The sequence below is a fragment of the Sinocyclocheilus anshuiensis genome, unplaced genomic scaffold (assembly GCF_001515605.1).
Source record: "Sinocyclocheilus anshuiensis isolate Anshui unplaced genomic scaffold, SAMN03320099.WGS_v1.1 scaffold758, whole genome shotgun sequence".
In the NCBI taxonomy this organism is placed as follows: domain Eukaryota; kingdom Metazoa; phylum Chordata; class Actinopteri; order Cypriniformes; family Cyprinidae; genus Sinocyclocheilus; species Sinocyclocheilus anshuiensis.
This window is the reverse complement of record NW_015548126.1, coordinates 1,195,670-1,208,094: the sequence shown is the minus strand read 5'-3', so window position 1 is coordinate 1,208,094 and position 12,425 is coordinate 1,195,670. Positions and strand designations below refer to the sequence as shown.

The 12,425-nt window shown below is 35.4% G+C and overlaps 3 protein-coding genes across 3 annotated transcripts in view; 2 read left to right on the top strand and 1 right to left on the bottom strand.

Moving 5' to 3' along the window:
* LOC107704751 (sestrin-3-like) overlaps nt 1-9,708 on the top strand; it is a 17,608-nt gene extending 7,900 nt beyond the window's left edge. The window contains exons 2-10 of the mRNA XM_016507749.1: nt 2,098-2,163; nt 3,284-3,478; nt 3,562-3,744; nt 4,861-5,109; nt 5,325-5,457; nt 5,884-6,002; nt 6,107-6,297; nt 7,744-7,888; nt 8,038-9,708. Of these exons, the coding sequence (XP_016363235.1) occupies nt 2,098-2,163; nt 3,284-3,478; nt 3,562-3,744; nt 4,861-5,109; nt 5,325-5,457; nt 5,884-6,002; nt 6,107-6,297; nt 7,744-7,888; nt 8,038-8,124 (1,368 nt within the window). The 3' untranslated portion in view covers nt 8,125-9,708. The remainder of the gene's footprint in view (nt 1-2,097; nt 2,164-3,283; nt 3,479-3,561; nt 3,745-4,860; nt 5,110-5,324; nt 5,458-5,883; nt 6,003-6,106; nt 6,298-7,743; nt 7,889-8,037) is intronic.
* A 468-nt stretch (nt 9,709-10,176) lies between these two features.
* On the bottom strand, nt 10,177-11,465 carry LOC107704713 (biogenesis of lysosome-related organelles complex 1 subunit 3-like). The gene is made up of 2 exons (XM_016507700.1): nt 11,384-11,465; nt 10,177-11,024 (listed from the first exon to the last, which is right to left on the bottom strand). The coding sequence occupies exon 2, from the start codon at nt 11,012-11,014 to the stop codon at nt 10,379-10,381; it is 636 nt and encodes a 211-aa protein (XP_016363186.1). The 5' UTR covers nt 11,015-11,024; nt 11,384-11,465; the 3' UTR covers nt 10,177-10,378.
* Nucleotides 11,466-12,041: 576 nt separating this feature from the next.
* slc19a3a (solute carrier family 19 member 3a) overlaps nt 12,042-12,425 on the top strand; it is a 5,597-nt gene continuing 5,213 nt past the window's right edge. Inside the window, exon 1 of the mRNA XM_016507680.1 lies at nt 12,042-12,188. Within this exon, the coding sequence (XP_016363166.1) occupies nt 12,042-12,188 (147 nt within the window). The remainder of the gene's footprint in view (nt 12,189-12,425) is intronic.

Sequence of the window (12,425 nt, the reverse complement as noted above, 5' to 3'; positions counted from 1 at the left end):
CAAACTTTTGACTGGTACTGTACTATAATATACACAAAGAATATCGGCCGATATATCGGTATCGGCCTTCTTTTACTCCCGAATATCGGTATCGGTATCGGCCCCCCAAAAAAACCATATCGGTCGGGCTCTAATTATTATGCTGTTACATTATGATTATATGTTCGGGTTTTATCTTTACCAAATTCTGTTTTCCATTATTTTCTGGATTCCATTTTAATGGTTCCATTAAATTTTAGTAATCAAAAGCATCTCCAATTAATTGATTTTATAAAAAAAAAAATGTTTTCTTTTTTTTTTCAGAAATACTGCACATTTATATTTTTCTCCTAAATAAATTCTGGTAAATAACATTTCTGGTAAATACTCCTTTAAAAGGTATTTTTTTATTATAATTTTATTATTAGTAGACTAGAACACGTGTTTTTTTTTTTTTTTGTGGGGAATTAATCGGTTAGATTAATCGATTAATTGATAGATTAATCGAAATAAAAATAGTCGTTAGTGGCAGCCCTAATGGTATAAAATGGTCTTTAAAATGACACTCGCTTATCGCAATTATTTCTGGGGCAATATACTTTTATAATGTTACAAAAGATTTCTATTCCAATAAATTGTTCTTTTGAACAATCGATCACATTTTCGACAAAAATATTAAGCAGCACAACTGTTTTCAACATTGATAATAATAAAAAGCAAATCAGCATCTTAGACTGATTTCTGAATGATCATGTGACACTGAAGACTGAAGAAATGTAGTCTTCAGTGTTTATCCTTAACTTTAAAGTAAGTTATAAGTATCTAATATTTATTCTATTTTAATTAACGAAAACTATTTTTTACTATTATTCATTAAATAGTATTAGTTAACAGTAACAACGCAGCTGTACACACTGTGAATGTGTTTCAGTTGAGTTGATTAATGCTGGAGACCTCTCTTTCTGTATTGTTTTTCTCCTCTGACCTCCCTCTGTTTGCTGCTTGTCCTCTTTATTTGTGCAGTCTATTTGCTCTCTTTATTTTATAGGTAAATTCTTGTTCTCTTTCAACAGAGCAGTGGATGTAAGAAACCAACGAGCCTGAAACAAAACTCTCCTTGTCTTTGTGTTGCTCAATCTTTCCTTCCACGATTTATGCATCCTTAGAAAAACAACTTGACAGTGGGAATAAAAAAATAAATCACGTTTGGGAACTTGTGCACCAGATTTAATGCTAACATATGTGTGTCTGGTTGTGCAGACCCATATTAGTTCTAGGTTAGTGTTTTATAAACAGCACAGGTTTCCAATGAGGCTACAGAGTGAAGGCAAAACATCTCTGACCGCAAATACAACACCGTTTTTGTATTTGTGGTGGTTGGTGGGATATCCTGAACAAACCCAAATCCTGAAGAGAAGGAAGGAAGGATAGATAAAGTGAAAGGGAGGGTGAGAATGACAGGGAGAGAGATTTGGTGTGTCCAGGCCTCGAATCACTGATCTGAAGTGACCCTTACACCCTTGCCATTATAGTTAGTGGCAAACACACACACACACACACACACACACACACACATATACATACATAGATAAAACACAAACACAGTTTTCGTGGAACTTCTTACCTTTCACTGTAACAGGAAAAACAAAGACTGGGAGGAACTTTTAAAATAAACCTCAGCAGGTAGACACCAAATCGATGTATATATCAATATATCTTTAAAATATATACGTTAAATACACTGATACTTTTATTGAAATATCTTCTGAATTTCCTTCACTTTATGCTTGTTACATTTTTTTGAGGCATTAGTGTCTCTAAAATAATGACTACTTTCAAGCAGGTTTCTCCTGCCTGCCATTAGTTGAATAAACAAGCCCCCATTAATTGAATAAACCCCGCCCCCAAACTCACACCATTGGTTGAGCCACTGTTGCTGGGCGGAATCAAGCTACAGATGGCTTACTTGTATTTGTCCCTGCATATTAATGTTAACTTGAAACTGGAGAAAGTATTATAACATAAAACACACACACACACACACACATCAGTTTTATTTGATTGTATTGTCAGGATGTTTTCTTCATATTCATCACAAATGTTCTTCTTGTTCCTCAGGAAAAAGGAATGAAGATGTCAAGACGCATATCAACAGGACCAAGCTCATTTATTCCAGAAAATGAGGTAATACTTAACTTAAAAAAAAATATATATATATATTTTTTTTTTTTCAAGCGATTGTACAGTTGTTACACCATAATTATTTTGGACATTTACCATGGTATTATCAACATATTCTTCTTGGAAATGTACTACTGTTCAAACGTCTGTTGAGATTTTTTAACATATTTGAAAGAATTCTCTTATGCGCACCAAGGCAAATTTTTTTTTTAAATCAAAAATACAGTAAAACAATAATATTGTGAAATATTATTACAAATAAAAAAATATTTCTATTTGAATATATTTTAAATGTAATTTATTTCTGTGATGGCAAAGCTAAATTTTCAGCATCATTTCTCCAGTCTTCGGTGTCACATGATCCTTCAGAAACCATAATAATATGCTGATTTGCGGATCAAGACAAATGTATTCTTATCAGTGTTGAAAACAGTGCTGCTTAATATTTTTGTGAAAACTTATACCTGGACATTTTGTTCTTCAGGATTTATTTTTATTCATCAGGATTCTTTGATTAATAAAATGTTCAAAAGCTCAGCATTTATTTGAAATAAAAATCTCTGATAGTTTACTTAGTTTTTGCTGATTTCCCAAACGTTTGAACGGTAGTGTATCTAGGAGTGCCATGTAAATACCATGGTATATTACTATAGTATTCTTTCAATACCATAGTGTATGTCGCACCACAATATTGGCAGTTTTTTGTCATTGAAAACTCTCTTTTTTCTCACACATTCATTGAATCTGAGTTAACCCAGCTCATATACTGTTATCGTTCTTTCTCGGGTCAGTTGGTGTTCATTTCATTTTTGTTTTGAGTTCATCAGGTTCAGGAGATGATTTTCATTGAATCTGAGTTGAGCGTGCCGCCGGGAGACCTAAGAAAGTCTATTTAGATTGTAAATTGAATTATAGCATCTGTCCTGACTATGCTGAATTAAGATGAACCTGAACTAAAGTTCAAATCTTTCTTGGCTCTAATTCGTAGCATCGCATGTTAGTGCCTTCTCACATTACAAAATCTGACAGACCACGTATAATTTATATTACCATCTGACCATAGTGCTTTTGTGTATGGAAATAACAGTCTGTTCATGTCCTGATGTCTGATTCTCAATCCCAGATCATAGAAGCCATGCCTCTGAATGACTCCACAGTGATGTTCTTAGACGAAGAGTTCAGCGGTCGTATGGACAACCTGACGCAGGTGATGGGGCTCCACCCGCATTATCTTCAAGCCTTCCTGCGCTGTCACTATTATCTCTTGAGGATGGACGGACCCCTACCACTCCACTACAGGCATTATATCGCTATAATGGTACAAACGCACACAGAAACACTTGCAAGGGGGACTTTATTCAACTTGAATAGTTTTAAGAGTGATTTCTTTGTTTCTTCCAGGCTGCAGCACGGCATCAGTGTTCCACGCTGGTCTGTCAGCATGTGCAAGAGTTCGAGCAGATTGGCGTGTGTTCCGATTGGTTGAGAGGTCTGGAGTTCTGCCCACAACGACTTCGCAACCTCAATGAGATTAACAAGATCCTCGCGCATAGACCTTGGCTTATTACCAAGCAACACATACAGGTAACATACTAGCTTTCTTGTTTATTGCTCAAGATACACTAGGGCTACATGGTATATCAAAATAAAATCATGATTTTAGGGTTTAGTTCGATTGTCAAATCGTGCAGACTGTGATTTAATTATATAAATATGTGCATTAACTTAATGGCACTGCTCACAAATTATTATTTTATAGTCATATTATATTATATAAATGGTCAAAAACAGCAGGAATGTGCCCTATGAAAACTCAGTGTAGAGATATTTTTAAAACTATTTTTAAAATTTGAGTCAGTTCTTGTAAAGCATAAACCCAAGTGTGAACCCATTTTTTAAAACCCACATTTTGAAATTTGTCCCTCCCCCCCCCCCAAATTGTTCAGGCCTAAAAGAGTGTTTCACACTCAAAAACGTCTTCAGAGTAAAAAAAAATATTATTTTAAATTATTATTGTATAAATTATTAGTTTAATTTTGCACTCCATAAAAAAATAACTCCACTTATTCTAGAATGATTATCTCTTTCCAAACATAGCTATTCAAGTCATCTGGTAAACATTTCTGTATTTTTATATATATTGCAGAAAAATACCACAGTCATTTTTATTCCAATATCGTGCAGCCCTAGTATACACAGAATTGTAGCTTTATGCAAGCATTATGGAACAAAGTATTTCAAACAGTAGTGCACATCACTGTGTTTAATTCAAAGCGTGCAAAGAGTATCATCATGTAAATAAAAGCAGTGCATTTTCAATCCAGTTTTGTGTTAAAAAACATTTTAATTCTTAGTCAAATTAAACACTGAGTCAAATAACGTTACTTCCTGTGCATTCCACACTCACCTTGAAAATCAAGTCAATGCACTTTCATTGTGGGATACATTCCATGTAGCAAACTATGTTTTATATACTGCACACACTATGTTTTGGGAAATACATGTTGAAAAATGCATACTGCACATTTACTGTAGAAATAATAGCGTACTGTGGTAGCCATCTAGCGTTATATAACCCCATGTAGGTGAACACATATACAGTGTCTTAAACTGGAGTCTTCATCAGTGTTGTATTGTTCATTATAGTTGTTTAAATCCTTTCTACATCAGATATGAATGAGTTTACACTCTGTTTCTCAGGCTCTGGTGAAGACAGGAGAACACAGCTGGTCTCTGGCAGAGCTGGTTCATGCTGTCGTACTGTTGGCACATTTCCATGCCTTGGCTAGTTTTGTGTTTGGTAGCGGTGTCAACCCTGACCCTGAGGTCACAGAGGTCAACGGGGTCACGGATGACCTTTGCCCTCCAGCCATGGCAGGTTTATGCACCTGCCACCTAACAAACAGCAACCAAGCCAACGGGAACCCCCTGCGTAACCCTGACACTGGGGTAGGAAAACATTACAACGTGTCCATGTGTTGTTTTTGTATTTTTATATCAGGAAAACATGTTCAGATCGCATTTCATTTCAAGTAAAAAAAATAAAAATACATACAGAAAATGACCACTAAAATTTTTCTTCTAAATTCCCTTTTTTATATAAGTTTATATAAAAATATATATAAGTAGTATATAATTTTTAACTAAATTTTTGTGTATTTTAGAGTGAGCTGGAAGCTCTGATGGAGAGAATGAAGCGATTGTTGGAGGAGAGAGAAGATGACGATGCGTCAGAGGAGGAGATGTTCACTCGCTTTGAAAAAGAAAAGAAAGAGAGTCTTCTAGTGGTGTCTGCAGGTATTACAACACAGATTCTTCCTACCCGACTGCTCTTTTTCAGTTCATAGTACATCTTTTCTTTCATAATAACCTCTAAATATATTTCAATTAAAATAGTACCAGACTGTTTCTCTTTCTTTTTGTTTTCTTCTGCTTCTCGTCCAATTTCGTTTTTTTTCTATTTTCCTTCACTTTTGGTTGTGGTCTTGTGGCAATGCGTGAATTAAAGGGATAAATTACCAAAATTATAATTCTGCCATTGTGTACTCAGTCACATGGTGTTCTAAATCTGTATGAGTGTATTTGCCATTTGTCATAAATGACATCAAACTAAGCATGACCAGTCGACGTGCCGTATTTGGACCATTCCTTGAAAACAAGAAAGGATCTAGCAATCTTTAGTTTTCAGTGCATGTATTAAAATGTTGTGATTTTCATATGCAGGGTTTGATGAGGAAGTGGTGCCTCCTTCTCCCGTGGCTCGGTTTGTAGACGACCCGTCATTTGGATACCAAGACTTTGCACGACACGGAGAAGACAACCCACCCACTTTTAAAGCACAAGTACGAGAAACACCCTCAAATATACACATATAGGGCATCATTATTCTTTTTTTATACTCTGTTTATGATGAATGATTGATCATTCTGTCTTGTTCACTTTGTAGGACTACACATGGGAGGATCATGGTTTCTCTCTGGTGAACAGGTTGTACTCTGACATCGGTCACCTGTTGGATGATAAGTTCAGAACGGCATGTGATCTTACCTATTACAACATGGCCAGTCACGAGGGGGTGGACACCAGCATGCTGCGCAGGGCTCTCTTCAACTACGTCCACTGTATGTATGGAATAAGGTATGTCTATGAGAACAGGCGACACTTATGAAACTCTGCTAATGAAAAATAATTAGCAGCCTAACATCACGAGCCAAATAAAAACAAAAAAGTTAGGGTGTTAAAAATCATGGTGGACAATTCTTTGTCACACAGCAAATGAAAGGTCAAGTCAAGCACATTGCATTCTGGGATACAGTATTACACAGTGTGCTCTAGTGTTATTTTAGTGTTATTTATATACTTTTTATATCCTATCATTTACATACGTCAGTTATCTTGTATTTTCATCATGTTAATTTTAGTTAAAAGTTTAGTAATTTTGTTATTTCCTTTTGTCATTTTTATTAGCTCGGGGTTTTCATTTCTATTTAGATTGTGTTTATTTTATTTCAGTTTTTGTTTTAGTAATTTTAGTTCTTCAGCTTAAACTTATTCCATTTCAGTTAGTTGCAAAAGCAGCATTTCTAATTCTAGTTTTAAGGCCCATTCACACCAAGAACGATAACTATAAAGATAAAGATATTAGCGTCGATATTGTCTGTTTATTCTAAGCGCACGCTCATCTGCCGCTTTAAATTCTCCAGCTCTTTATAGCAGGATGGATTCTGATTGGGTGTCAATAGCCGGGTTTCCATTCAAAGTTGCGAATTTAACTTATGCGCAAAACTGGAATATCGCATAAAACATTTGCAAACCAGCATCGTTTCCATCCAACAAGTCAAAGAGAACAAAATCATCACTCCCACAGCGCAAAGTCACATGACTTTTTTGATGCGCTTGGAGGAATTTATTCGCAAAATGCATTTCCATCTCCCATTATTCGCATCAACTCTTTTTCGCACAAGTCAAAAACCACCTCAAGCAAGCGTAAAAACTTTTTTGCGAATTAAGGGATTTTTATTCTAAATTTGGCGTTTCCATCACTCATTTCTCATACGATACTTCAAAATGCGCATTAAAATAGAGTGATGGAAACATAGCTAATGTTTGTATCGTTCATCAGTTGGAAAAAAATCGTTCTGAAAGTGATTCCAATGATATCGCTTCTCTGTGCCTTTATCGTTATAGTTGTGGTGTGGACTCTGCTATTCTTTAATATTCAGAACGATTTTTAGAACTATATCTTTATCATTATCTTTATAGTTATCGACCTTGGTGTGAACGGGTCTTTAGATATTTATTTTAATATTTTAATATTATATTCTATTTATGTTTCAGAATTTTATTTCTGTATTTCAATGGTTTGTAACAGTGCTCTGTTGTATACATAACATTTTGTCAAATGTCATCTGGGTCTTCCATGAATACAATTACTGTACACTGCAGAAATAGTAGTATGTGACTGTAGTACACAGTATGTACACCCATAGCGCCCCCTAATGTACTAGCACAGGACGACCAGAAGTACTGAAATCCAGTCTTTCCTGCCTAGTATTGAAAGATGAACATTCACACTGTCTGCAGATATGACGATTATGACTACGGTGAGGTGAATCAGTTGTTGGAGTGCAGTCTGAAGGTTTACATCAAAACAGTGACGTGTTATCCAGAGAGAACCACGCGCCGCATGTACGAGAACTACTGGCACCAGTTCAGACACTCCGAGAAGGTGAGTCATATTATCATGTCAAATATATATTTTTATCTCATTTAATCCATTTTTTTTTAATTGATTTATTCATTTATGATTGAAAATATAGTTTCAAAAAGTATATGAAATATACTGATATTCTCTTTCTCTTTCCTTCCTTTATCCAGGTTCATGTGAATTTGCTTCTAATGGAGGCTCGGATGCAGGCAGAGCTGCTCTATGCTTTGAGAGCCATCACTCATTATATGACCTGACCAATCAGACTTCGCCATTTATATGACCCGACCAATCAAACCTCACCCACAATCATTATTATACCTAAATTCAACTAAAAAATGTTATTAGCAATTACTTTTGCGTATTGAATTCTTATATTTGTGTCCAAAATTGTGTGTACTTCTTCTTAGACTGTTCTGAGTGATAACTAAATGAAGAACACTGAATACAGAGTATAATCCCTAATATCAAAATGGGATCTAATGGCATGTTCAAATAAATAGTCATAAAGAATTGTGGGTGGGCAGTCATGACTTTATCTTTCATGGTCAGACAAACCCCAACATTAAAACAGACTCAAATCCTTGGACTTGACCTGATCAATCAGACGACATCATGACTTGACAAATCACGTTAACGTGCAATATATTTTCTCGCTGAAATCTCACTTATACTGTAAGCTGAAATACTGGAGGACTGAGTTCACATTTTGAAACAGTTAGTTGTCTTTTTTGCACAGCTGTATTTTGGAACAGAATACCGTTTTCCTTTTGTAATATCAATAACAGAATGTGAGACTCCTGTATGGAGAGACAGGATTTTTTTTTTTTGTTAAATCCCTGTGCCTTTTTTCTTTCACGTACCTTGTTTATTTCATATTGAATGTATTGTTTAGATTTTTTGCAGTTTGTTTCTAGGCTTTTTCAGATCAATTTGGTTTGGTTTAGTTGTTTACCTGGAAGCTTTTGTAGCATTATTACTGTACTATCAGTCCTTTACTATTTCCTTTCAGCCTCAGTGTTATACTTTAGATAGCAACATACATTTTTAACATATGTTGCTGCAATAGCTCTACTAATCATATCTCATGACTTTATTTCCGTGTGAGAGCTTTAACGTGAAGCTGAATATTTGCACATCTGTTGCACATCTTTTTCATTGATGTGCCTCTGTGAAAGAAACCCATGCACAGGAGCATGAGAGAGTTTATGTGTGTGAGTGATTGCCTGTAGGGAGCGTCTGGAAACGTAACTACTTTTGATACTATTGATGTGATCATTAACTGTCCATCAAACCATTTCTCAAAGGTTTATTTATATCGCTCTAAGAATCATTGCTTCATATTTGCACAACTCTAATCAAGGTGCAGCATCAGTGTCCTTTAAAAATAGATTAAGATTGTGTCCGAAATGAAAGGTATAGTGAAAAGATAAGCTTTATAGAACGAGACAAAGTGTTGCCCGGTCCAGTCTCACGGACAGTGCCTTATTCATGTTTAGAAATGCAGGTTAGATTTCATTTAGTCGTATGTATACCATAGGAGATTGTTTCGTATGTATCAATGGAGAAAGTAAATCGGTCTTCAAAGTGCCTTTTAAACTTAGTTGCAAGTGTTTCAAAGTGTATGCAGCAGATTCAATGGCAAACGTTTTTTGAATACTAGGCATATGTGTCTGTTGCATTTCCTACTTGTGTTTATTCCGATCAAGGTGTTGCTATGAAGCTTTCATGTTCTCCACTCGTTATAAATTTATACATTTCCAAAATGCCCATCACAGACCTGTATGTTTCAATAAAGTTTCTAAACAAACTCAGTTTATGAGTGATGCTTTTTGTGCAGATTCACATTTGTCATATTTGACCTTCCATGTGACATGCTATATTTAATATAAATATATACATTAACATTATATTGCGACATGCAGCTTTAACCTTCCTTTTTAGTATTGTATCATTTTAATAGTAATAATAATAATGATACTTAAGTTGATTAAAACTTGTGAACCTTCCTTTGTTTACATTTCAACCTAATGTATAAAAATGCTAAATATATTTTAATTTTAATATATAATATTAAAATCATATTTATTACATGAACATCAGGAATGTGTAAGTGAACTGCAAAGGATAAAATAAAAGAAAAATTTCAAGAAATGGTGACTAGTTAGTTTCCCAAAAATATATGCTTTCCTTTACAGATTAATCTAAAATTCAACATATATGTTAAAGAGAAAATAAATTTAAGAAATTTAGTTTACACATTGGACAAGTTTACTATTTTTTTTAACTTACAGAATTTATTGTCTGTTTCCTCAGTGCATTCAACTAATCACTCCAACCAAATTTTCATATTAATTGATAATAACTGATAATAATGACCATGTTGGTCAAATACTATTGATATGTAGCACACAAGAAAATCATAAAAATGTATCCAAGCTGCTGCTAATATTGGACCTTCAACAGGCCAACAGCAGGCCCATATTTAGCAATAATATTTCACAGAATTTGTCATTTTTTTATACATGCAGCCATCTCATCAAGCTCCTGAGCCCTTGATTGGGATTGTTCAGACAGCGGGTTTGGCATGGTGATGTCCGGCAGCAGATGACAGCTGGTAATGATGTCGATCTTCTCAGACACTGACTTCAGGTCCTCCAGTATGAGCCTAATGCTGTGGGACGCGTTGATGATGCCTGTCTGAGAGTTGTTGAGGTGAGCGGTGGCCTGTCTTATGTCCCGTGCTGCGTTCTGATACACCTGTTTCAGGCTTTGATTGACGTCCATGCACAACCGCGCATTGCTCTCCTGCAGTTTCTGCTGGAGTAACGAGTTAAACCTACCTGAGTCAGGTCTGGACACAGGCGACGATCTGTCCTCCTGTCCGGACGCAGTCGCAGGTGTGTTTCTGATCACGATGAGAGGAGGCAGGTCTTTGCGGAGCATCTGTTGATGGCTTTCTGAGGCTAGTCTGCGAGCTCTCTCCTCCTCGTCCTCGCTGTCGGTCTCGGACGCCTCTCCTGCCACCTTCATCCCTGATGATGATGATGCATGGACAGGAGGAGCAGAGGTGATGCATACTTCATCATCTGAGTCCGTCTCAGATGCCTCTCCCTGCACCACGATCTGGAATTTGTTGCTTGCCATGATTGCACACCTGGAAGATACATTTAAATCAGTTGACTAAAGAAGTTTTACAAAAAGTATTTTACCATGGTAAAATGATGATGTCAGGCGGTAATACCATCGTATTTTAATGTATACCATTACAATAAATTATACTATTTTCATCGCATTTACACAAGGTACTTCAAGAAATATCATAGCACTAGCTTGGTATATATCCATAAAAGCGAATTAACAGTTAGGTCACGACGTATTTACGTAGTGTAACATTATCATACTATTTTTACACTTTTTAGTTAAGTTATGATAATATTGTCTATTTTGATACTAATTTTGCACAGTAGCTGCATTAATAAAGCAATAAAAGTCAAATGTGTGCATTTTTCTAACCTGCTGGTGTTTTATCCGCAAACCAAGTGTCATAGGATTTGTCACGAGAAACCAGTTTGAAACAGGAAGCATCTGAAATACGATGGAAATGGAATTCAAAATAAAAGGCCGACCGAAGAAGCCTGTGAGAATTCAAAATAAAAGTTCGAAAGTGGGAATAAAAAAAAATAATAATAATAATAAAAAAATAATAAAAGTCCCCTGCTCCAAAACCAGAAGAAAATCAAAAGAAATATTGCCACAGTTATACTAATAAAGAGTGAAGACACGACTTAAGTAAAAGTTTCTCAAATTAATTAATCCTAAAATAATTAATGACATGAACAATGCATAGTATTAGAATAATAAATAAAGTCTGATTATCTAGTGAATAACAATATTGCTCAGAATGAAGGTGTGATCAGAATAATCTAAGCAGAACTTTGCTCACTGGTTGCTCATTTACAGCAGAGACTCTCACCCTCAGAGTGAGTGGTGATTATCTCAAGACAGGAGCAGTACTTCCATGAAAACAGATCTCACACACCTGCAAAGGTAAACAGTGCATGCAAAAATAGTGCTCTTTTGACAATAACATAAAGATTATATTATTATAGTGTTCAGTCTGATAAAGGTACTGTATTTACATCCAACTTAAGGAAACACTGAATCTAAAAAGATGGAGACTCTGAAGCATTGGACGAGGGACTGGAAGTATCCCACTACTCTGTTATGCATCTATGGGTTCTTCAGCACAGTAAAGCCTTTAGAACCATTTCTCATCCCATTCCTAACTGGACCAGACAAGAACCTAACCATTGAGCAGGTATAGTGACCTTTCAAGACGTTTAATTATTAACACAATGTTTTTGGATTTCAGAATCTCATTTCATCTCATCATGACTCATAGAAATCCATGTCTATAATCTGAGCAGATCTTAAAGGGATAGTGCACCCAAAAATTACAATTCTGTCGTTATTTGCTCACGCTTATGTTGTTCCAAACCTGTAGAATTTTAATACAAAGATATTAAAAAAAAAAAAAAAAAAAAAAAAAAAAATA

Coding starts and splice junctions, on each gene's coding strand:
- LOC107704713 (XM_016507700.1), bottom strand. CDS start 11,014: ATGGCAAGCAACAAATTCCAGATCGTGGTGCAGGGAGAGGCATCTGAG.